Genomic DNA, 24,129 nt, shown 5'->3' with positions numbered 1-24,129 from the left:
GTGTAGAATAAAACAGGTGTTTATAATAGAACAGGTGTGTAGAATAGAACAGGTGTTTATAATAGAACAGGTGTGTAGAATAGAACAGGTGTGTAGAATAGAACAGGTGTTTATAATAGAACAGGTGTGTAGAATAGAACAGGTGTGAAGAATAGAACAGGTGTTTATAATAGAACAGGTGTGTAGAATAGAACAGGTGTGAAGAATAGAACAGGTGTGTAGAATAGAACAGGTGTTTATAATAGAACAGGTGTGTAGAATAGAACAGGTGTTTATAATAGAACAGGTGTGTAGAATAGAACAGGTGTTTATAATAGAACAGGTGTGTAGAATAGAACAGGTGTGAAGAATAGAACAGGTGTGTAGAATAGAACAGGTGTTTATAATAGAACAGGTGTGTAGAATAGAACAGGTGTTTATAATAGAACAGGTGTGTAGAATAAAACAGGTGTTTATAATAGAACAGGTGTGTAGAATAAAACAGGTGTTTATAATAGAACAGGTGTGTAGAATAAAACAGGTGTTTATAATAGAACAGGTGTGTAGAATAAAACAGGTGTTTATAATAGAACAGGTGTGTAGAATAGAACAGGTGTTTATAATAGAACAGGTGTGTAGAATAGAACAGGTGTGTAGAATAGAACAGGTGTTTATAATAGAACAGGTGTGTAGAATAGAACAGGTGTGAAGAATAGAACAGGTGTTTATAATAGAACAGGTGTGTAGAATAGAACAGGTGTGTAGAATAGAACAGGTGTGAAGAATAGAACAGGTGTGTAGAATAGAACAGGTGTTTATAATAGAACAGGTGTGTAGAATAGAACAGGTGTTTATAATAGAACAGGTGTGTAGAATAAAACAGGTGTTTATAATAGAACAGGTGTGTAGAATAGAACAGAACAGGTGTTTATAATAGAACAGGTGTGTAGAATAAAACAGGTGTTTATAATAGAACAGGTGTGTAGAATAGAACAGAACAGGTGTTTATAATAGAACAGGTGTGTAGAATAGAACAGGTGTGTAGAATAAAACAGGTGTGTGGAATAGAACAGGTGTGTAGAATAGAACAGGTGTGTGGAATAGAACAGGTGTGTAGAATAGAACAGGTGTGTAGAATAGAACAGGTGTTTATAATAGAACAGGTGTGTAGAATAGAACAGGTGTGTAGAATAGAACAGGTGTGTAGAATAGAACAGGTGTGTGGAATAGAACAGGTGTGTAGAATATGAAGATGCAGCCTCGGTACGGCGCCCTCTCGTACTGATTCTGTTTGTTTGTTTGTCTCTCCCTCTCTGATAACATTCAGCAGAGAGAACTTTTAAACATCTGTCAGTACACCGGTCAAACCGTTTATCATTGAACCAGAAAGCTTCACAGAGCTTCTAGTCGGAGGAGCAGCGGCTCTCCTCGGGATTTACCAGAGACGCCACTTGGGGAAGCGAGCGGGAGCGCCCATTTAAACTGAGTCAGCGGGATTAAGAGCTGCGCTCCTGTCAACAAAACGGATGAGCTGCTGCTCCTCAATAGATCCAACACAGACTTTAGCAGATCCGCCGCCCTGTGCTTCACTGAACCCTGGCTCGGAGAGCACATCCCGGACAGTGCACTACACCTGCCGGGCTTCCAACTTATCCGAGCGGACCGCGTAACGGTTCTGTCCTGGGAAAACGAGGTCGAGGAGGAATCTGCTTCTATATGAACGACGGTTGGTGTATGGATGTCACAGTGTTGAAGGAACCATGCAGCTCTCACTTAGAAACACTCTTAGACTGTAAACCAGTTCATTCACCGCAGGAGTTCTCCTCGTTCATTCTGGTGTCTACGTCCTCAGGTGAGTGAGGAGCACAAACACCTGGCTGAGCAGATCAACCACATGGAGCACAAACACCCAGACTCCCTGCTCGTTGTCCTCGGGGATTCAACAGAGCAACCCTCAGCAAAGAACTCATATAAAATAAAATATGTCATAGAGGACGCATATCACTCAGTCCCCCGTGCTGCTTCAGGACTCTGATCATCGTCTGGTTCATCTTCTCAGACCTACAGGCAGGAACTAACATCTGCAAAGCCAAGCGTCAACTGTTGATTGATTGGTTGTTAACCTGTCAGCAGGTGTTTACCTGTTGATTGGTTGTTAACCTGTCAGGTGTTTACTTGTTGATTGGTTGTTAACCTGTCAGCAGGCGTTTACTTGTTGATTGGTTGTTAACCTGTCAGCAGGTGTTTACCTGTTGATTGGTTGTTTACCTGTTGGTGGTTTCTTGCGGGGCTCAGTTTGACCCAGTGAGGTTTTGGTGTTGCCATTTGGTGCCAGGATCTCGTGGCTCAGGCGGGCGCTGACCCGACTCCCGGAACGGGGCGGAGCTTTACCTGCAGACATGTTGGCCTTCACAGTGGGGGGTGTGGCCTTCTTACCTGAGGACCTGTGATTGGATAGAATCGGGAATTAGAGCTACAGTAAACTGGGATCGGGTCTATAGTAAACTGGGATCAGGGTCTACAGTAAACCTGGATCGGGTCTACAGTAAACCGTGAGCAGGATCTACAGTAAACTGAGATCGGGTCTATAGTAAACTGGGATCGGGTCTACAGTAAACCGGGATCGGGTCTACAGTAAACCGGGAGCAGGGTCTACAGTAAGCCAAGAGCAGGGTCTACAGGAAACTGGGATCGGGTCTATAGTAAACCGGGATCGGGTCTACAGTAAACTGGGAGCAGGGTCTACAGTAAACTGGGATCGGGTCTACAGTAAATTGGGATCGGGTCTACAGTAAACCTGGATCAGGTCTACAGTAAACCGTGAGCAGGGTCTACAGTAAACTGGGATCGGGTCTACAGTAAACTGGGAGCAGGGTCTACAGTAAACCGGGTTCAGGTCTACAGTAATCCTGGATCAGGGTCTACAGTAAACTGGGAGCAAGTCTACAACAGGTACTGACTTGGAGGCCGATGCGTTTTTCCCTGCTGAGGCGGGGGTGCTGTTCTTGGCAGTGGCCGGTTGACCTTTGGGCGTGGCCTGTTGACCCTTGCCTTTAGGGGGCGGGGCCAGGTTTTTCTTGGTTCTGCAGAGATTTAGAGAGAAGAAGCTGCTGTTTGAGACTGATCTCACAGTAAATAGACAAGGTGGAATATTTCCACACTTACCTCACTACTGCTGCTTCTTCCTCCTCCTCCTCCTCCTCCTCCTCCTCCTCCTCCTCATCCTCTGACTCTTCTTCCTCCGACTCTTCTTCTTCTTCCTCCGACTCCTCCTCCTCTTCTTCTTCCTCTTCTAGCTCCTCCTCTTCCTCATCAATAGAAGAACGTTGACGAGACGGGAGGCGACTTGATCTCTGTTTGGGTCGACAGTCTGGACAGAACCAGTCCCCTTCTGGAACCGACTAAAGACAAGCAGATAACATTTTGTTTAATGTTAGCATGATGCTAATACAGAGCCTAGCGGCGGGGCCTCAAACAGTGGGTGTGGTTAGCGTACCTTGAGCCGGGGCCTCAGACAGTGGGTGTGGTGTCCTCGATCACAGCTGTCACACAGCAGCATGTTGTCGGCGTCTCCTTTGCGTCTGCAGATGCGACAGCGAGCATTGAGGATGGAGCGAGACCAGAGGACACTTCTCTCCAGACTGGAGAGGTGGACAAACACCTGGACACAAACATCAGCATGTCAAACCCACAATAAACACACCACAGTATCTCATAGAATAACAGCTACTCCAGTGTCCAACGTGTCCAGCAGAGACAATGTGAACTTTACCAACTGAAACATATAAAAGTGTTTGTTTTCTCCACTGACAGACTCACATTGTTATTAAAAGTGTTGGAAGAGAAACCAAATGTTTTTCGATACAAGAAAATTAAAAATAATGAGGGTTTTTTCTGACCTGAGACAGACTTGAGCAGATCTGAAGAGACTCCCTCCATCGCTCCAACACGGTCTTAGTGACCCGACCGCTGTCACTGCCGTCTGAAGACAGACGGACAGACAGAGAGAGACAGACAGACAGACGGACAGAGAGAGACAGTGAGTTTTCTGCTGACTTGAAACTCTTCACAGCTGTTAATGAGGTCAGACCAGAATATGATTCTACTGAGAGACTTAATATTAATATAAATAATCGTTTTAGAGTCTGTCCTTAAACAGGAAGTCCTACCATCACTGGCCTGGTCCTCGTCCTTCTTCTTGTTCCTCTTGTTCTTCTGGTCTTTCTTTGAGTCTTCGTCTCCTGTGAAGAACCAGAGAACATGTAAACATACTCTGACCTGTAGAACAAGTAGATGGTCATGAAGAGGACTACAGACTGTTCACATATCACATCATCTGTCTGTCATGAACGTGATGAGCGGTAAACTTCTCCTGTGTATTTGTATCAGTCTTACAGTCTGATCATAGGACTCACCCAGCGGAGCTTTGATGAAGCGCCTCTCGATGCCTTGCTCAATGTGAGTCAGGGCCTGAGCCAGGATTCGTACCGAGCTGCCGACCAGCTGAGGAGTCCCGCCGCCGCTGCTGCTCGCCGCCACCACGCTGCCCGACCTCAACTCCTGTAGCCTGTCAAAGACACATCTGTCAACAGGGTCATAAACGGTGGTTCTGAGGAGGAGGAGCCTGTCAGCTTGAAATCCATCAAGTCATATCTTCAGCTGTGCGTCTGTGTACCTGTCTCTGGCTCTCAGGTGGACAGGTGAGTCCACCTCCATGGGTTCCACTCGTCCATTCATCCCTCCGCTCTCTCTGCCGTCAAAACACAGCAGCTCGTAGTTTCCAGCTTCCAGCGCTGAGCGCCACACCTGTCTGTCCATCACCTGAGCACAGACGGAGAGAGAGAGATAAACAGGTGAGTGTGAGGTTACCTGCTGTGTCTGGTTCTCTGTGTTCACCAGGTGTGTGTGTGTGCGTGCGTGCGTGCGTGCGTGCGCGAGTACCTTCAGGGTTCCCAGGGTTCCCTGGTGGATTCGGTCCTCTATGTCCAACAGCAGGTCTCTCAGTCTCCCCTCCATCAGAGTCTCAGCTGCAGAGGTGCATTCTGGGACAGATCGAGACGACTCCAGATCATCTGGACAAACCGGACAGGTGAGTGATTACAGGTAATTTACCCGTGTGAATATTCTCCAGTTTATAGACGTACCAGTGTGTAGGTACCAGTGTGTAGGTACCCGTCTACCAGTGTGTATGTACCAGTGTGTGTGTGTACCAGTGTGTGTGTGTGTGTGTGTGTGTACCAGTGTGTGTGTGTGTGTGTGTGTGTACCAGTGTGTATGTACCGTCTACCAGTGGGTATGTACCAGTGGGTATGTACCAGTGTGTGTGTACCAGTGTGTATGTACCGTCTACCAGTGTGTATGTACCAGTGTGTATGTACCAGTATGTGTGTGTACCAGTGTGTAGGTACCTGTGTGTAGGTACCCGTCTACCTGTGTGTATGTACTTGTACCTGTGTACATGTACTTGAGTACACGTACCTGTGTAACTGTACTTGTTCCTGTCACAGTTCTGCAGCAGGTGTGTCAGTCTGTCTCTCTCCTGCAGCAGCGCCTCCTTCAGGCCGCTCTCTCTGTGACCTCGGGGGTTCAGAGCCTCGATCAGCTGATCCACCTCCTCCACTGAGGTGTAGAAGAACCATTGGTTGAGACGTTTCACTGGCGGCCCACAGGTGTGGAGGGGGGCGGGGCTTGAGCCAGCACTGTCCAGGAGGATGTGTTTTTTTTTTTAATCATAATTAGAAACGCTGTCTGAACACCTGAGCTCCTAAAATTAAAAACAAACGGGACCAAAATAACCCACCTCCCCTCGGCGGGCTCGTCCTTGACCTCCTCCTCCTCCTTCTGGACCGCCTCCTCGTCCTCCATCTTGGCCGTGGCGTCCTGTGCAGGTGTGGGCTGTGGACGCAGCATGTCCTCTGTCAGGCCGAAGCAGTCGTCCTCTACGAACAGGGCAGAGGCTGAGGGGAGGAGCCAGTAGCGGCGGTACAGCCGGTCTCGGCCCAGCGGCAGCAGGCAGGTGCAGGCCGCTGCCTTCTGGATTCGCTCCTGCAGCTCTTGAACCTGCGGCACAAAGAAGGAGACGCTACGATCACTCCGAGTCTACGGAGTTAACTGTCCTCATTTATACATTAAACAAAACATCATGTTCCTGACCTTCTCCTGCTCCTCTGCACTCAGGGCGCCGGGGGGGCACGATGGGGGTTTAGAGTCAGAGGTCCTAGGGTCATCTCTCTGGTTGACTTTAGCTGGAGGAGACAGGAGACACTCACGACTCAGCAGAAAAGAGGAGGAGACACTCACGACTCAGCAGAAAAGAGGAGACACTCATGACTCAGCAGAAAGGAGGAGAGAGTTGAGATTTCCCGTATTTTTTACCCTTCATCTTCTTCTTGTTGGGTGAAGAGTTCTGCTCCTCGTCTTCCTCAGTGAGGTCTACAGGAGTCTCACTACAGACACAGACAACATGTTCACAACTTTTCTAGTGACTGATGAAGGAATCAATCAAGGAGACACATGATGAGTCGTACCTGTTGATGTTGAGTCCTCCCTTCACTTCCTGCTCCCTCAGTCTCTCCTTCTTCAGCCTCATCTCCTGCTCCCTCAGCTTCTCCTCTTTACGGACACGGACCCTGAAAAGGAAAAGACGATTAGAACTGTTTCAATTCATCGTTGTGTTCAAACCCACGTACATAGTGTACCTGTGTGTACATAGTGTACCTGTGTGTGTATACCTGTGTGTACCGGTGTGTGTGTCTATACATAGTGTATCTGTGTGTGTGTATACCTGTGTGTACATAGTGTACCTGTGTGTGTGTGTATATACCTGTGTGTACATAGTGTACCTGTGTGTGTATACCTGTGTGTGTGTGTGTATACCTGTGTGTGTGTGTGTGTGTGTGTGTGTGTGTGTATACCTATGTGTGCATAGTGTACCTGTGTGTACATAGTGTACCTGTGTGTATACCTGTGTGTACATAGTGTACCTGTGTGTGTGTGTGTGTGTATATACCTGTGTGTACATAGTGTACCTGTGTGTGTATACCTGTGTGTATACCTGTGTGTGCATAGTGTACCTGTGTGTACATAGTGTACCTGTGTGTGTGTGTGTATACCTGTGTGTACATAGTGTACCTGTGTGTGTATACCTGTGTGTACATAGTGTACCTGTGTGTGTGTGTGTGTGTGTATATACCTGTGTGTACATAGTGCACCTGTGTGTGTGTATACCTGTGTGTACATAGTGTACCTGTGTGTGTGTGTACCTGTGTGTATACCTGTGTGTGCATAGTGTACCTGTGTGTACATAGTGTACCTGTGTGTGTGTGTGTATACCTGTGTGTACATAGTGTACCTGTGTGTGTATACCTGTGTGTACATAGTGTACCTGTGTGTGTGTGTGTGTGTGTATATACCTGTGTGTACATAGTGTACCTGTGTGTGTGTGTGTGTGTGTATATACCTGTGTGTACATAGTGCACCTGTGTGTGTGTATACCTGTGTGTACATAGTGTACCTGTGTGTGTGTGTACCTGTGTGTACATAGTGTACCTGTGTGTGTATATATCTGTGTGTACATAGTGTACCTGAGTGTATACCTGTATGTACATAGTGTACCTGTGTGCTGCCTCCTCTCTGCCTCTGCGGTGTTGTTCAGCTCTGATTTCTCTCAGTTCCTGTCTAGCTGATCTCTGATCCTCCACACAGTCTTCTATCAGGTCTCTGCTGGAGGCCAACGTCAGCAGCTTCCCCGCCAAAGCCTGTAGGATCCTCAGCTTCTCCTCTAAACACGTCACCGACACGTCAATAACACGCCAATACACTTCTAGAGCCTGTAGGATCCTCAGCTTCTCCTCTAAACACAACGACACGTCAATAACCAATCATTAACTAACCTGCCGTGAGGTCGTACACAGAGGTGTTCGTCAGTCTCTTCAGCAGCGCCGGCTCGGCCAATCGTAGCTCCACACACGGGTCGTCTATCGGCGTGAACCCGCCCTGCTTCTGGTAGCGGAACTTGGCGTTTCCGTGGTAACAGTCGGCGCCGGACGCCAAGATGTGCAGCCGGAGGATCTCTGAGAGGGTGCAGCTGTCCAGGTCCAACTGCTTTAGACCACAGCCCTGGTGCAGCTGAGACCACGAGGCAGCCAATGAGGCGACGGCACTGAGCGCAGACTGGGTGGCATCACAGTCATCATCCAGAGCCTCCGACAGGTCTGCACATAGACAACAGCACAAAGTATACACATGTTATACACACACACACACACACGTTATACACACACACACACACACACACACACACATTATATATACATACACACACACACACACACACACACACACACACACACACACGTTATACACACACTAGAATGAGTACGTATGTAAGTGTATCAGACCTTCAGCCTGCTCTTTAGCTATGTCCTCCTGCTCTTCGTCCAGAGCCTGAAAGATGGCCGACAGGAAGAAGAACAGCAATTCACAGAGAGGACCCTCAGGATCTGAACCCACCAGAGCCTCCTCCAGAACCTCTGTGGAGAGACAGACGGGACGGACTGTCAGAGAACCTAGAAATCCACATTAATCTCTAACCAGTGAGACCTTAGAACGTCTTGAAGAACCCATGGTGAATGGACTTATACAGAACATGTGTTGGGTTCCACTTTAAAACACTAACACAGGACCCGAGTGGACCCACAGGGTCCTGGTCTAGTTGTGAGGAGTTCTAACCCAGTGGACTGTGAAAGGACCCACAGGGTCCTGGTCTAGCTGTGAGGAGTTCTAACCCAGTGGACTGTGAAAGGACCCACAGGGTCCTGGTCTAGCTGTGAGGAGTTCTAACCCAGAGAGAGTCCATCGGGGAACTCGTCCTTCAGGTGAAAGACCTCTCCAAAGGCCCTCAAGAACTCCAGAACCATCAGAGCTTCACCAAAGAGCTGGGCCGGAAGACGGGTCTTCACTGGAACCGGACTGGGCAGATCCTGGTGGAACCAGCACATACATTGTGGATGAATAACCCGTCTCTCTACAGAGCAGACAGACAGCTCTGTGGTGCGTTCACTGACCTTCAGGTCTTCACACTCCATGTCTTCTCGAGGCTTGTTCCACAGTTTCAGTCGCTCAGCGTATTTCTTCTTCTCCTCCTTCAGCTTCTCTCGTTCCTGAACATCACCACCAAACGTAGAATAATACATTAATAATAATAAATATAATAATAATCATTAATAATAAATATATGTATTATTAATAAATATTATAATCATTAATAATAAATATATGTATTATTTATAATACATATAATAATCATTAATAATAAATATAATAATAATAAATATAATATGTAATATATATAATAAATATAATAATCATTAATAATAATAAATATAATAATATGTATTATTTATAATAAATATAATAATAATAAATATAATAATATTTATTATTAATAAATAATCATTAATAAATATTATAATCATCATTATTTATAATAATAAATGATATTAATGTCATTGTTATTAATTATAAATATAATATATTATTAATAATACATATTATAATCTTTATTATAAATCTAAACCTCACCCTGTCCATCTCCAGCTTCCTGAGCTCCTTCTCCTGCCTCCTCTTCTGTTTCTCCTCCTCAAACCTCCTCCTCTGCTCCTCCTTTATCCTCTCTCTGTCCTCCTTCTGCTGCAGCAGCTTCAGCTTCTCCTCGGCTGCCGCTTTGATGAGCGACGAGCTCGCCTGTAGACACATTGTGTACTTATACTACGTATACACACACACACACACACACACACTCTAAATATTTATACTGCTTCACACACTACTACGTACCCTTATATACACGTATACTAAATACTTCTACTACTACTTAAACTACACTTGTATTACTGATCAATAACATGAAGTACAAACACTAGAAATGTCACATTAAACTGATCCGATGTATGAACTCTTCCTCACATCATCATCATCATCACTCACCTGTCCAGGTGAGCCCCGCCCTCCTCCTTTAGAGGGGGGGCTGAAGGGGAAGAGGGGGGGCTCATCAGGGAAGAACTGAGAGAAGGATTGTTCAGACAGCCGGTACTTCATCACTGTGGAGGGCTGAGAGACAGGAAGTGACATCAGCACACAGGAAGTGGCATGCCATCATGAGAAGTATGTATATACAGTGTATATATGTGTGTGTGTGTGTGTGTGTGTGTGTGTGTGTGTGTGTGTGTGTGTGTGTGTGTGTGTGTGTGTGTGTGTGTGTGTGTGTGTGGTTGTCACCTTGAGGACGATGGTTCCATTGTGAGGTTCACAGTGTTGTTTGAACAGAAGCTTCAGTCTCTCTTTGGACACGCTGGTCTTCCTGCGACTGAACATCAGAGAGAGACATTCAGTCATTCAGTCACTCAGTCACTCAGTCACGTGACGAGCAGCCTGTCTGTCTGTTCACACACAGCAGACAGACGGTATGGATGATGTCACCTCCTCTCACCTGATCTGATTGGCTTTCACAGTGAACGGCTCCGTGTGTTCGGCCTTCATCATCCTCACGGAGTATTTAAACACTGACGGACTCAGAGGCTTCTTCCTCTTCTTCCTGCTGAGACACACACACACACACACACACACACACACACACACACACACACACACACACACACACACACACACACACACACTTTTAGAGGAACAGAAATCCTATTTTATATTCCAAACATTCTTTGCCTAGATTACCCACAATGCACCGGGGCTAGACTCCATGAGGACCTACTGACCCATTGACCTGTGCTTTGACCTCCTCGTCGCTGTCACTGATGACGATGGTGTCCTCGGCTGCTTTGGGACGTCCGTTAGTGCTGGAGTGAGGAGAGAGGACCTGGAGGATCTCACACACATGTCTGCGCGCGCGCGCACACACACACACACTTTATTATTACTCTCTCACATCCAGAGTTATCATCATAATAAGAACATTACCCCCCCCCCCCCCGTACCTGGCCCCGTTGCGTCCCACCACGTCCACCGTCTCCCCGGGGAAAAAGCGGTCCTTGCTGAAGGTGTAGACGTCCTCACAGAGCTCCGTCAGTCTGCAGCGGTGGCTCAGAGAGGCCAGGTGGAGCAGAGGGACCAGCAGAGACCTGGAGAAGGTCTGAAGGCTCACGGAGGCTCTCCGCTCGCTCTCCACCGCCTCCAGGTAGGTAAGACCAGCACGACCCGTCAGACAGCAGCTCCACACCAGACTGTTACACAGGATGGTCCTCTCGAAGAACTCACTGAGGAGAGAGGAGGGAGGAGAGACTGTTACACAGGATGGTCCTCTCAAAGAACTCACTGAGGAGTTCCACTCCTCCTTTGACCTTTACCTCTCCTCTTCTCCTCCTACCAGCTGGATGTTATCTTCACTAGACGCTGTTCTACTGCTAACCTCTCCCTCCCTCCCCCCTCTCCACTAACTAGGTCCTCATCCCATGTAACCGCCCCACCACGTGCTCCCTTGACCCGATCCCTCCCCTCTTCTTCAGCCTATTGTGACTGAACTCCTTCCTTTCCTCCCCCACCCCCCCCACACCTCTGTAGTTTCAGGATGCGTTCCCAGAGTTGCCCCCCTTCTGAAGAAACCATCACTACTATAAACCTGACAGTATAGTATAATAACTATAAACCTGACAGTATAGTATAATAACTATAAACCTGACAGTAGAGTGTAATAACTATAAACCTGACAGTAAAGTGTAATAACAGTAGAGTGTAATAACTATAAACCTCACAGTATAGTGTAATAACTATAAACCTGACAGTAGAGTGTAATAACTATAAACCTGACAGTAGAGTGTAATAACTATAAACCTGACAGTAGAGTGTAATAACTATAAACCTGACAGTAGAGTGTAATAACTATAAACCTGACAGTAGAGTGTAATAACTAAAAACCTGACAGTAGAGTGTAATAACTATAAACCTGACAGTAGAGTGTAATAACAGTAGAGTGTAATAACTATAAACCTGACAGTAAAGTGTAATAACAGTATAGTGTAATAACTATAAACCTGACAGTATAGTGTAATAACAGTAGAGTATAATAACTATAAACCTGACAGTAAAGTGTAATAACAGTAGAGTGTAATAACTATAAACCTGACAGTATAGTGTAATAACTATAAACCTGACAGTAGAGTGTAATAACTATAAACCTGACAGTATAGTGTAATAACTATAAACCTCACAGTAGAGTGTAATAACTAAAAACCTGCTGAGTCACAGTCTCAGTGGCAGCAAGCCCGTCCCACTCAGCTACCGACTAACGCTGTTAGCTAGCTAACTGTTAGCTTGTTAGCTAGCTAACATTACACCTGTCCACCAGAAACAACAAGCTACCTGTGTGAGACTCTGGATGGAGACGTTCACCTGTTCATCAGCTGAGACCACTTTTAAATTCAGGACAGGTGGGAACAGGTCTAGGACAGGTGTGGACAGGTCTAGGACAGGTGGGGACAGGTCTAGGACAGGTGTGGGACAAGTGTAGGAGTGGTCTAGGACAAGTCTGGGACAGGTGTAGGAATGGTCTAGGACAGGTGAGGGACAGGACTAGGACAGGTGAGGGTCAGGTGTAGGACTGGTCTAGGACAGGTGAGGAACTGGTCTAGGACAGGCGAGGGACAGGTTTCGGACAGGTGTGAGACAGGTACTCACTCGTAGCTCCTGAAGATCTCGTGGGTGATCTTGCAGAGGAAGACCTCCTCTTCTGGTCTCAGGTCTGCTGGAGGTCTCTGCCGGACGAAGGCTTTCCGGTGGAGGAGCGGCATCTCTTTGAAACTAAACAACAACAAAAAAGGAGGGAAACCGGGTCACAAAGAACCGAACCTGAGACCCCGGACCGGACCGCAGGTAACAAAAAAAAAAAAAAAAGTTCGGTCTCACGAGGGAACCGGAGGGAAACGGAGCAGAAGCCGCGCGGAAGCAGCCTCGCGGGTCTTTTGTTAGGAGTCCGTTAATCTGCCCACATGGCGCCGCGAGGTTCACCGACTCTACCGGTACAAACCCGGTACAAACCAGGTACAAACCCGGTACTAACTCGGTACAAACACGGTACTAACACGTCTCCGGTGGACTTCACCGAGTACCGTGTAGCGCTGGACGGTTAATCCCCCGGTACAAAGTCCCGGAGAAGAAGAAGAAGAAGTAGTCCCGCTCAACACCAGCGGCTTGTTGACCAAGTTTTCGTTCCCTTCACGGACCCTCACGGAGCTGGGAAATCTCAGTGTTCCTGTTATTCTACTAGTTCTTCTTCTTCTTCTTCTTCTTCTTCTTCTTCTTCTTCTTCTTCTTCTTCTTCTTCTTCTTCTTCTTCTTCTTCTTCTTCTTCTTTCAGTTTATTGGCGGACTACAAACCAACGTGTAAGGTTCATTACCGCCACCTACCGTACTAGAGTGTGTGACATCATGACTTTATGACAGTTATCATTTAAACACAATAATACAATAACAAATAAATAAACTTCATATAGAAGTTATATTCTGGATATCAAACCCATTCTGTTTGTTGTTGTTGTTGTTGTTGTTCTTCTTCTTCTTTGGTGTTTCATGACGTCAGCTCTCCTGATTTACATAAATCAATAGGTTCGAACTCATGTTAGAGAAATAAATCATATGATACACTTTATAAATAAATATATATATATATCTATATATATATAGTATACTTGATAATAATGTTCAATAATTGATTTCCGAGCTGTGGTGTGCACGTGAACGCACCTCACGGAGTGGGCGGGGCTCCACTCTCCTCCTCGGCGTCCATTGGTCGGCCGTCCCGCCGCTCCTCCGCTGCCAGCCAATTGTTACCTTGAAAACGGCCCGGCTGACGTCAGAGTAATGAGCGGCAGGAAGCTGTGACGTGATGACGCAGAGTGAGTGACAGCAGGAGGCGATGCGTCATCAGAGAGTTCCACACACGAAGAAAATAAGTAGAAATGAAATATAATTAATAATAATATTAATAATATATATTAAATATAATCTATAATAAATATAATCTATAATATGATCTATAATATATAATCTATAATAAATATAATCTATAATATATAATCTATAATACATAATAAATATAATATATAATAAATATAACATACAATAAATATAACATACAATATATATAATATATAATACAGTCTGGACCGGTGTGGATGGGTCTAGAACCAGTAGGTTCAGAGAGACAGGGTCCCCTGTGGTCTTAAAGGACTAACATTCATTGAGAAGGATGACAGCAGCAGCAGCCAATCAGAGCGGAGGATTCCTCCAGAACTCTGTGGTTCAAAGAAACGTCAACAAAAGAAAAGATAAAAAAAACTTTATTGAAAGTGAAACAGAGGAACATAGTTCAGAACCAGCAAGACTCCTATCAGATCTCTGGTCTGGATCAGAGGACCCTGTACAGGTGGATCTGTCTCAGAGCCTCCGGGTCCGAGTCCTGGCCCAGGTACACGTCGTGGTCCACAGGAAGCTCCTCCACCCAGCCGGGCTGCAGCGGTTCCTGCTGGACACAAACAGGAAGTGGTCAAGTCCTGAACCTGCACCGCCTCACTAGACCCAGACCTCTGACATCACACCGACACGCCCACAGTCTCCATCACCTGTGATGTCATCACGCTATCATGACATCAGCAACTGGAGGAGGAGGGGCGGAGCTACAGGGGTCAGGGGTAAACGTATACTTCATGTACTTTAACCTCTTCACCTGCAGACTGTTCAGACTCTCCTGTAGACCGGGAACAGAGACCAGCAGAGAACCTTTCTTCCTGAAGTTCTCCATGATGAACCTCCACGCTCTGAACACACACACACGCACACAAACACACAAGTGAAAACCTCATTCAAAATCTCATTAACATTTTATTCATAATACAATTATGTGTGTTTAGGTGTGTGTAGGTGTGTGTAGGTGGGTGTAGGTGTAGGTGTGTTTAGGTGTGTGTAGGTGTAGGTGTGTTTAGGTGTGTGTAGGTGTAGGTGTGTTTAGGTGTGTGTAGGTGTGTGTGTGTAGGTGTGTGTGTGTAGGTGGGTGTGTAGGTGTTTGTGTGTGTGTGTGTATAGGTGTGTGTGTGTAGGTGTGTGTGTAGGTGTGTGTGTGTAGATGTGTGTGTAGGTGTGTGTGTAGGTGTGTGTGTGTAGGTGTGTGTGTGTGTGTGTGTGTGTGTGTGTGTGTGTAGATGTGTGTGTAGGTGTGTGTGGGTGTGTGTGTGTGTGTGTGTGTGTGTGTGTGTGTAGGTGGGTGTGTGTGTAGGTGGGTGTGTGTGTGTGTGTGTGTGTGTAGGTGTGTGTGTGTGTGTGTGTGTGTGTGTGTGTGTGTGTGTGTGTAGGTGTGTGTAGGTGTGTGTAGGTGTGTACCTGACTTGTTCACTGGGTTCCATGAAGAACTCAAAGACGTTGTTCATGATGAGAACGTCTGCTTTCTGCAGCAGAACATTCTGCAGGAGGACGTCAGTGTGGAGAACCTGGAGGAGAACAAAGTTCTACTGTTTATTATGTGTGAGTGAGTGAGTGTGTGTGTGTGTGTGTGTGTGTGTGTGTGTGTGTGTGTGTGTGTGTGTGTGTGTACCTGGATTCGATCCGTCATCTTGTATTTCTCAAGGATGTTTTTCTGCAGTTTAACAAACTCCTCACTGATCTCTAAACCAATCAGCTGAGAGGAAGAACTGAACACGTAACCCTGGAGACACACACACACACACACACACACACACACATTAGTACATTGTCTGTCAGCTTGTTACCATGTTAGTATTAGCATGTTAGTGTATTAGCATGTTAGTGTATTAGCATGTTAGTGTATTAGCATGTTAGTATGTTAGCATGTTAGTGTGTTAGCATGTTAGTGTGATAGCATGTTAGTGTGTTAGCGTGTTAGTGTGTTAGCGTGTTAGTGTGTTAGTGTGTTCGTGTGTTAGCATGTTAGTGTGTTAGCATGTTAGTGTGTTAGCATGCTAACATGTCTGAACGTTAGCATGCTCTCCACTGACCCCGTACAGGACAGCTCCCAGTCTGGAGCCCACGTCCACCAGCAGCCGACCGCTCAGGTCTGGAAGAACGTTCTCAAACAGGAACCGAAGCTCTAATATGGAGAACGAGTGAGAGATGAAGTCTGAGGAGGAAGAAGAGGAGGATGAAGATGATGAAGAAGTGACAGACCTCATGTGTGGGATGATGAAGGTGAAGATGAGTTCTGACCCAGAGGGGCGGTTCTGTGGGATCCACAGGTGAGACAGTAGGACCGACTCATGGTTCCCTCCTCACACAGAGAGTCCACCTGGTCCTCATCATAGAGAAAGCTGTCAACGTGGACCGTGGGCCGAGAGCACTGCTGCATCTGTGACACCATTATCAATGACATCATCATCATCATCATCATCATCATTGACACCTTCATCATCATCATCAGAACTACAGTAGTACAGTAGTAGTACCTTGTTATAAGCAGTACTCTCAGAGGACAACATTGCATCCGGAGGAAGAATTCCTCTCAGATCTTCAGAGATGTTCTGCAGAATTTTCGTCTGATTGTTTGACAGAAAGTCGTCAAACTCGTCTGCAGAAACAAGAAGTATTATTAAGTGAGTCCTCTATCAGGTGAACAGGTGAGTCCTCTATCAGGTGAACAGGTGAGTCCTCTATCAGGTGAACAGGTGAGTCCTCTATCAGGTGAACAGGTGAGTCCTCTATCAGGTGAACAGGTGAGTCCTCTATCAGGTGAACAAGTGAGTCCTCTATCAGGTGAACAAGTGAGTCCTCTATCAGGTGAACAGGTGAGTCCTCTATCAGGTGAACAAGTGAGTCCTCTATCAGGTGAACAGGTGAGTCCTCTATCAGGTGAACAGGTGAGTCCTCTATCAGGTGAAAAGTCAGTACTACTACTAATAATAATATTAATAATAATAATAACAATAATAAACTCTGTGAACAGGTGAGTGTACCTGAGCTCCGGATCCACGTCATCAGTCTGCCTACGTCACTCGGCTTCACTTCGTTCAGCAGCTTCTTTATTTCTGACTTTGCTTCAGATAAATTCATGTTAATAAAGTACCTGTCTACCTGTATGTCTACCTGTCTGTCTGTCTGTCAGTCTGTCTATCTATCAGTCTATCTGTCTGTCTGTCTATCACCTGTACGGATGACGTCACTATTCAAATGTGACGTCTAAAAACAAGTGTGACGTCGGACCTTTAGCGTTACGGTCTGAACGTCTTCCTCCTCGTGAAGTGTTCAGACCACCTTAAGAATCAGAGCTCACCTCGGAAGCAGTTGTGTTTTTTATTTTGAAAAACTTTATTGAGACAAACGCGTTTACAGTTCAGACCCACTGCTGAGGACCTCTACAGGTCTGGAGCCTGTAGAGGTCTGTAGTCTCCTCCTAACCACTTCTCCTGGTTAGGAAAGGACGTTAGAAAAGATGTGAAGGAGAGCTCATGAGGAGTTAGGAAAGGACAACTGTATACTATATACTATATATACAGTATACAGTATATATATATATATATATATATATATATATATATATATATATATATATATATATTATATATAATCATTATTAATTGTTTGAAATCTTTTCCTGAGTCCAGCAGGTGGCAGTAGTGTGTTTAAATCTACCGTTAAATGCAGAGCAAAAGAAGAAGACGCCGTTATTGTTTCCGGGTCGGTTCTGATTGGATGACGTTGCTCTGAAGACTTCCGGTGTTTTCCAGCTGAATGTTTGATCAAACACACCGACAGTCGGTAAGTCGGTAGCGATTCTTCTTCGTGTAACGTGTCTCTGTTCCTTAACACCCGTTAATGTGCCCGTTAGCTACACGGTGTAAGCTGCTAGCTCTGCTCCGGGCCAACGGGGACGGCTAGATGCTAAGCTAACGTTAGCACCGAGGAGCGCTGTAAACTGCCGACATGTTGTCGCTTCTTTCACACTGATACTCGATGACTAATCAATATGTATCGATGAGATGACGTGCTTTAAATGACTGAACTCTGTTGTGTTTTCACGGGTTAAAAAGATGAAACTATACAATGTAACGTGTCCACGTCAGAGATCAATAACGTCTGTGAAACGTACTGATCGATAATATGTATGTATGTATGTATGTATGTATTGATTACATGAAGTTCATCTGTATCCTGTAAACATTTAAACATGTTAAACCTAAAATCATCGTTATTGTTTCTGTTTTAGATTGAATGACGTCATTAATCAATAATACTATAAATAGATTATATTGTCTGACGTCAGACGACCTCATGAATCCTTAAGTATTATAATAATAATAATAATAAATAAAAGTTTCATTAGTTTATCATCAAAACAAACAACATGGCCGCTTTACATCACAATGGAGAACGTCTTCCTCATGACGCACATGATGACATCATCATTAAAGATCTCAGATCAGTCAGACTCACTGTATCCATGGCAACAGTAACCACCACTGTGTATCCCCAGAGGCATTGTGGGAGCTGTAGTTCTAAACCTTAGAGCACTATCAAATAAAAAGTTTAGAAGAATGATGATTGTGTGTGTGTGTGTGTGTGTGTGTGTGTGTGTGTGTGTGTGTGTGTGTGTGTGTGTACCAGACTGAGATCCTCTATCCTTGACTCCTCGACACCTCTCTCCTCTCTTGTGGGTGGGGCTAAGCCGTGAATAGAGGAGGTGAGGATGAAGAAGACCTCATCAGCTGATTGGTTGACTTTTCTTCTTCTCTCCTCAGAACAGGAAGTGTGTCGCTGCTTGCTGAGACCTTCACCTGTCAGCTGACCTGCTGACTGACTGAGCGTGCTCAGTAGGAGGTTCTCCTCCACACACGCACACACATACACACACACACAGGGAGACAAGGTAACCTCAGTCATGTTATTGATGAAGATCAATGTTCCTCATGTGATAAACATGATTATTAATGATCGCTTCTGAAGGTCGGTGTTGCTTTGATGACATCACCAGAGCTGTGACATCACGTGTGTTTCAGGTAGACCTCAGAACGTCATCATGGTGTTAGCCGACCTCGGGAGGAAGATCACCTCGGCGCTGAGGTCTCTCAGCAACGCCACCATCATCAATGAGGAGGTAACACCTCGTCATGTGACCGGCGGCCGACGATGTCCCTGTTTCTGATTGGCCGATAATTAATATAGAATATTCATGGATTAATAAACCGCTGATGTTTGTGTTCCAGGTGCTGAACGCCATGCTGAAGGAGGTGTGTGCTGCCCTCTTGGAGGCCGACGTCAACATCAAACTGGTCAAACAGCTGAGAGAGAATGTCAAGTGAGTCCTGATCCAGGATCTAGACCTGGTCCTGTCCTGTCAAGTCCAGCTGTGGTTGAACCCTGTTCTCTCTGTCTCTGTCTCTCTCTCTGTCTCTCTGTGTGTGTCTGTGGTTTGTTCCTGCAGGGCTGCCATAGATCTGGAGGAGATGGCTTCAGGTCTGAACAAGAGGAGGATGATTCAACACGCCGTCTTCAAGGAGCTCGTCAAGGTCAGAACCTCAGACCTGGAAGAGTCCTGGAGCTAAGAATGAGTTCACCAGGACTGAGAACATTTAGAAACAAGAGCCACATGTAATATAAAGTCCTGAAACATTCATGTGTATTTGCCTAAACTTCTAGTTTTTGTAATCTGAGAATTAACCACTGTGTATATTATGTGTGTATACTGTGTGTGTACTGTGTATATTATGTCGACATCGTATGTGTATACTGTGTGTATCTCCAGCTGGTGGACCCCGGTGTGAAGGCCTGGACTCCCACAAAAGGAAAGAACAACGTCATCATGTTTGTTGGTCTGCAGGGCAGTGGGAAAACTACAACCTGCTCCAAGGTGACATCACACATTCTGAAACATAACTCCGCCCCCTGTGTAGACAGACCCCGCCCCCTGTAGTGGTGTTGTTTGCATTCTAGTTTTGTCAAACTGTGTGCTTTGTTTCCTGCAGCTGGCCTATTATTACCAAAGGAAGGGCTGGAAGACCTGCCTGATCTGTGCCGACACCTTCAGAGCTGGTACGCTTCAACTCCTATTAGTCACCTCACACAACACTTCAGCTCCTTTCAGTCACCTCACACAACACTTCAGCTCCTTTCAGTCACCTCACACAACACTGCAGCTCCTTTCAGTCACCTCACACAACGCTTCAACTCCTTTCAATCACCTCACACAATGCTTCAACTCCTTTCAATCACCTCACACAATGCTTCAGCTCCTTTCAGTCACCTCACACAACGCTTCAGCTCCTTTCAGTCACCTCACACAACGCTTTAGCTCCTTTCAGTCACCTCACACAACGCTTCAGCTCCTTTCAGTCACCTCACACAACGCTTCAACTCCTTTCAGTCACCTCACACAATGCTTCAGCTCCTTTCAATCACCTCACACAACGCTTCAACTCCTTTCAGTCACCTCACACAACGCTTCAGCTCCTTTCAGTCACCTCACACAACGCTTCAACTCCTTTCAGTCACCTCACACAATGCTTCAGCTCCTTTCAATCACCTCACACAACGCTTCAGCTCCTTTCAGTCACCTCACACAACGCTTCAACTCCTTTCAGTCACCTCACACAACGCTTCAGCTCCTTTCAGTCACCTCACACAACGCTTCAGCTCCTTTCAGTCACCTCACACAACGCTTCAACTCCTTTCAGTCACCTCACACAACGCTTCCAGTACTTTTTCCGGTATTTAAATCTTCTGTCTCTTCTCAGGTGCCTTTGATCAGCTGAAACAGAACGCTACCAAAGCCAGGATCCCGTTCTACGGCAGGTGAGTCACAGAGGCCACGCTGTGTGTGTGTGTGTGTGTGTGTGTGTGTGTGTGTGTGTGTGTGTGTGTGTGTGTGTGTGTGTGTGTGTGTGTGTGTGTGTGTGTGTGTGTGTGTGTGTGTGTCTCACGTGTGTGTGTGTGTGTGTGTCTCACCTGTGTGTGTGTGTTTGTGTGTGTGTCTCACGTGTGTGTGTGTGTGTGTGTCTCACCTGTTTGTGTGTGTGACCTGTGTGTGTGTGTGTGTGTGTGTGTGTGTGTGTGTGTGTGTGTGTGTGTGTGTGTGTGTGTGTGTGTGTGTGTATAGTTACACAGAGATGGACCCAGTGGTGATTGCTGCCGAGGGAGTCGAGAAGTTCAAAGGAGAGAACTTTGAGATCATCATCGTGGACACGAGTGGACGACACAAACAGGAAGACTCTCTGTTTGAGGAGATGCTGCAAGTCTCCAACGCTGTGGTGAGTCCCTGAACGCACCTGAACCCCGTAGCACCTGAACGCACCTCCATATATCGATATCTGGTCTGACTGAAGGGGTGTGAAGCGGGCCGCGTCGGGTACCTGTCAGTGTTTCACCCCCCCGATGCTTCTCTCTACCTGTGTATCCACAGCAACCGGACAACATCGTGTACGTGATGGACGCCTCCATCGGTCAGGCCTGTGAGTCTCAGGCGAAGGCCTTCAAGGACAAAGTGGACGTGGCGTCGGTGATCGTCACCAAACTGGACGGGCACGCCAAAGGAGGAGGAGCTCTGAGCGCGTAAGGCCGTGTGATGTCACAGCACCGTGCGATGTCACAGTGACCAGCGTTTCCTGACGCTGTTCTTCTTCTACTGTTTCCTGTCAGTGTGGCGGCTACCAGGAGTCCGATCATCTTCATCGGAACGGGAGAACACATCGACGACTTCGAGCCCTTTAAGACTCAGCCGTTCATCAGCAAACTGCTCGGTGATTATTCTCTTAGTACACATCTATCACCACGTAGGAGAGAGGAGAGAGGAGGCGAGGCAGCAGGGATTCAACCAATGAGACGCCTTTCTAGAGACTTCAGTTAAAGATGATCAGCTGATCTTTTTGTTCCAACTCTGTATTTTATGACGACTTTTATTTTTACTATTAATTCAGTTCACTCGCTCTCACCACCTCCAGAAGCCTCCTCTCTCCTCCTCTCTCCTCCTCTGTGATTTCTGGGTTAAGTGAGGAGAGAGGAAACGAGGACACATGATTTAGCATATTGTAAAAGCACCTGGTGATGTCATCAGTAACTCCTCCTTTTCCTGTCAGGAATGGGAGACATCGAGGGTTTAATCGACAGAGTGAACGAACTGAAACTGGACGACAACGAGGAACTGATCGACAAACTGAAACACGGTGAGGAAGGACACTTTCTTTACCTTTTTATTATGTTAAAGAGGAAACACGGTGAGGAAGGACACTTTCTTTACCTTTATTATGTTAAAGAGGAACCTCTGTCCCCTCCAGGTCAGTTCACCCTCAGAGACATGTACGAGCAGTTCCAGAACATCATGAAGATGGGGCCCTTCGGACAGATCATGGTGAACACGCTTTACACTTCAACTGCTCACACTCTCCAGTCATGTGACCTAGAAACAGAGTAGTCACATGATGTCACAGGTTTATAACGGAGTCTGTCTGTCTGTCTCTCTCTACCTGTCTCTCTACTTGTCTGTCTCTCTACACCTGTCTCTCTCTCTCCCTGTCTCTCTCTCTACCTGTCTGTCTGTCTCTCTACCTCTCTCTCTCTCTCTTTACCTGTCTGTCTGTCTCTCTACCTCTCTCTCTCTCTCTCTCTCTCTCTTTACCTGTCTCTCTACCTGTCTGTCTGTCTCTCTACCTGTCTGTCTGTCTGTCTCTCTACCTGTATGTGTGTGTGTGTCTCTCTCTCTCTCTGTCTGTCTCTCTCTCTACCTGTCTCTCTCTCCCTGTCTCTCTCTACCTATCTGTCTCTACCTGTCTCTCTCTCTACCTGTCTGTCTGTCTGTCTCTCTGTCTGTCTCTCTCTCTCCCTGTCTCTTTACCTGTCTGTCTCTACCTGTCTCTCTCTCTACCTGTTTGTCTCTCTACCTGTGTGTCTCTCTACCTGTCTGTCTCTCTCTCTCTACCTGTCTGTCTCTCTACCTGTCTGTCTCTCTCTGTCTGTGGTTCAGGGGATGATTCCTGGGTTCGGTACAGACTTCATGAGTAAAGGAAATGAACAGGAGTCGATGGCCCGACTGAAGAAACTGATGACCATCATGGACAGCATGAACGACCAGGGTAACACACACACACACACACACACACACACACACACACACACACACACACACACACACACAGGTTCACGGTCTGTCTGTCCCTCCCAGAGCTGGACAGTAAAGACGGAGCTAAGCTCTTCAGTAAGATGCCCAACAGGATCCAGAGAGTCGCTCGAGGGTCTGGAGTCGCCACCAGAGACGTCCAGGAGCTGCTGACTCAGTACACCAAGTTCGCCCAGATGGTGAAGAAGATGGGGGGCATCAAGGGACTCTTTAAAGGTAGGGGTGGGGGACATGAGGACTGTGGAGGACTGGACTGTGGGGGACCATGAGGGGCCGTGGAGGACTCTGATGTCTGTGTTTTTGTCTTAAAGGAGGCGACATGTCAAAGAACGTGAACCCGTCTCAGATGGCCAAACTGAACCAGCAGATGGCCAAGATGATGGACCCCAGAGTCCTGCACCACATGGGTGAGACCTGGTTTACTGATGGTCCACAAGATTATTAACGCGTAATAATACAGAACATGTAATAATGAACAAGCTTTTATTTTGAAGGTGGGATGGCCGGTCTTCAGTCGATGATGCGTCAGTTCCAGCAGGGAGCCGCCGGCAACATGAAGGGCATGATGGGATTTAACAACATGTGACCACCGACCAATCGGCTGCCTTCACACATAACAACAACCTGTAGCCCCGCCTCCTGACAGGTACAGGTCAAGGGGGCGGGGCTTAGAGAGAGGGAGAGCAGGAAGTGTAAAGAGACTACAAATAAAAGCAGGATGTTTGAATTGTTCTGTTCTGTCGGCTGCTGCTTTTATAAAAACACCAGAAGAAGAAATGATTTAAAGGAGCAGTTCCTCTTTTTAAACATCTGAAACACATTGGACTGTTCCTTTTAAAGGAGGAGGAGGAGGAGCTGGTTGTTTCTCATTAATTTAATTGTGTAAAAGATGTTTATGTATAAGATTTAAACGGAGCAGAGAGTCCTGATTGGATGAGAAGAGGCCACATGATGATGAAGAGGATGATGAAGATGATGTTAGTTAGTGACAGTATTTTTGTCAGATAATAAACATTTGTATCAAACATTTTAAA

At 46.3% G+C, this 24,129-nt stretch overlaps 3 protein-coding genes across 10 annotated transcripts in view; 1 reads left to right on the top strand and 2 right to left on the bottom strand.

Annotated features, from left to right (window-relative positions):
• Positions 1-13,291, bottom strand: part of baz1a (bromodomain adjacent to zinc finger domain, 1A) — an 18,404-nt gene extending 5,113 nt beyond the window's left edge. Inside the window, exons 1-26 of one of the 6 annotated variants that reach the window (XM_068737215.1) lie at positions 12,667-13,291; positions 10,971-11,249; positions 10,752-10,874; positions 10,469-10,576; positions 10,258-10,345; positions 9,967-10,089; positions 9,562-9,747; positions 9,045-9,140; positions 8,822-8,960; positions 8,379-8,510; positions 7,872-8,192; positions 7,594-7,831; positions 6,507-6,608; positions 6,355-6,425; positions 6,133-6,224; positions 5,780-6,039; positions 5,458-5,678; positions 4,921-5,051; positions 4,655-4,800; positions 4,395-4,561; positions 4,149-4,220; positions 3,879-3,961; positions 3,476-3,640; positions 3,145-3,380; positions 2,940-3,062; positions 2,248-2,423 (exon numbers count right to left, since the gene is read on the bottom strand). In XM_068737215.1, the coding sequence (XP_068593316.1) occupies positions 2,248-2,423; positions 2,940-3,062; positions 3,145-3,380; positions 3,476-3,640; positions 3,879-3,961; positions 4,149-4,220; positions 4,395-4,561; positions 4,655-4,800; positions 4,921-5,051; positions 5,458-5,678; positions 5,780-6,039; positions 6,133-6,224; positions 6,355-6,425; positions 6,507-6,608; positions 7,594-7,831; positions 7,872-8,192; positions 8,379-8,510; positions 8,822-8,960; positions 9,045-9,140; positions 9,562-9,747; positions 9,967-10,089; positions 10,258-10,345; positions 10,469-10,576; positions 10,752-10,874; positions 10,971-11,249; positions 12,667-12,779 (3,991 nt within the window). In that variant the 5' untranslated portion in view covers positions 12,780-13,291. The remainder of the gene's footprint in view (positions 1-2,247; positions 2,424-2,939; positions 3,063-3,144; positions 3,381-3,475; positions 3,641-3,878; positions 3,962-4,148; positions 4,221-4,394; positions 4,562-4,654; positions 4,801-4,920; positions 5,052-5,457; positions 5,679-5,779; positions 6,040-6,132; positions 6,225-6,354; positions 6,426-6,506; positions 6,609-7,593; positions 7,832-7,871; positions 8,193-8,378; positions 8,511-8,821; positions 8,961-9,044; positions 9,141-9,561; positions 9,748-9,966; positions 10,090-10,257; positions 10,346-10,468; positions 10,577-10,751; positions 10,875-10,970; positions 11,250-12,666) is intronic. The other 5 variants (XM_068737216.1, XM_068737218.1, XM_068737217.1 and 2 more) reach the window with 5 other exon arrangements.
• A 1,018-nt stretch (positions 13,292-14,309) lies between these two features.
• zgc:109986 (uncharacterized protein LOC553566 homolog) lies at positions 14,310-17,252 on the bottom strand. 2 transcript variants are annotated; one of them, XM_068737229.1, is made up of 8 exons: positions 16,947-17,252; positions 16,440-16,561; positions 16,204-16,342; positions 15,996-16,117; positions 15,575-15,685; positions 15,364-15,470; positions 14,714-14,804; positions 14,310-14,512 (listed from the first exon to the last, which is right to left on the bottom strand). In XM_068737229.1, exons 1-8 carry the CDS (start codon positions 17,041-17,043, stop codon positions 14,396-14,398), a joined length of 906 nt encoding a protein of 301 aa, XP_068593330.1. In that variant the 5' UTR covers positions 17,044-17,252; the 3' UTR covers positions 14,310-14,395. The 2 variants fall into 2 exon arrangements, with proteins under 2 accessions (XP_068593330.1, XP_068593331.1); XM_068737230.1 differs by having other exon boundaries at positions 14,310-14,509.
• A 407-nt stretch (positions 17,253-17,659) lies between these two features.
• On the top strand, positions 17,660-24,129 carry srp54 (signal recognition particle 54). 2 transcript variants are annotated; one of them, XM_068737241.1, is made up of 17 exons: positions 17,660-17,748; positions 18,729-18,856; positions 18,991-19,084; positions 19,194-19,285; positions 19,412-19,496; positions 19,733-19,837; positions 19,953-20,019; positions 20,721-20,778; positions 21,083-21,233; positions 21,386-21,534; positions 21,622-21,722; positions 22,059-22,145; positions 22,257-22,330; positions 22,943-23,051; positions 23,141-23,311; positions 23,407-23,502; positions 23,590-24,129. In XM_068737241.1, the coding sequence occupies exons 3-17, from the start codon at positions 19,007-19,009 to the stop codon at positions 23,679-23,681; spliced, it is 1,515 nt and encodes a 504-aa protein (XP_068593342.1). In that variant the 5' UTR covers positions 17,660-17,748; positions 18,729-18,856; positions 18,991-19,006; the 3' UTR covers positions 23,682-24,129. The 2 variants fall into 2 exon arrangements, with proteins under 2 accessions (XP_068593342.1, XP_068593341.1); XM_068737240.1 differs by having other exon boundaries at positions 18,987-19,084.

Source organism: Cebidichthys violaceus, unplaced genomic scaffold (genome assembly GCF_023349555.1).
Source record: "Cebidichthys violaceus isolate CVI_PGR_0920_01 unplaced genomic scaffold, fCebVio1.0.p SCAF_77, whole genome shotgun sequence".
Lineage (NCBI taxonomy): Eukaryota > Metazoa > Chordata > Actinopteri > Perciformes > Stichaeidae > Cebidichthys > Cebidichthys violaceus.
This window is presented reverse-complemented; position numbering and strand designations above follow the sequence as displayed.

Excerpts from the sequence above, each read along its gene's own strand:
- zgc:109986 (XM_068737229.1), bottom strand. The coding sequence starts at position 17,043 with ATGAATTTATCTGAAGCAAAGTCAGAAATAAAGAAGCTGCTGAACGAA. Across the intron at positions 15,686-15,995 it reads TGGGAGCTGTCCTGTACGGG|GGTTACGTGTTCAGTTCTTC; the intron begins GTCAGTGGAGAG and ends GTGTGTCTCCAG. Across the intron at positions 15,471-15,574 it reads AGATGACGGATCGAATCCAG|GTTCTCCACACTGACGTCCT; the intron begins GTACACACACAC and ends GTTCTCCTCCAG.
- srp54 (XM_068737241.1), top strand. The coding sequence starts at position 19,007 with ATGGTGTTAGCCGACCTCGGGAGGAAGATCACCTCGGCGCTGAGGTCT. Across the intron at positions 19,838-19,952 it reads AAACTACAACCTGCTCCAAG|CTGGCCTATTATTACCAAAG; the intron begins GTGACATCACAC and ends TGTTTCCTGCAG. Across the intron at positions 22,146-22,256 it reads GATCGACAAACTGAAACACG|GTCAGTTCACCCTCAGAGAC; the intron begins GTGAGGAAGGAC and ends TGTCCCCTCCAG.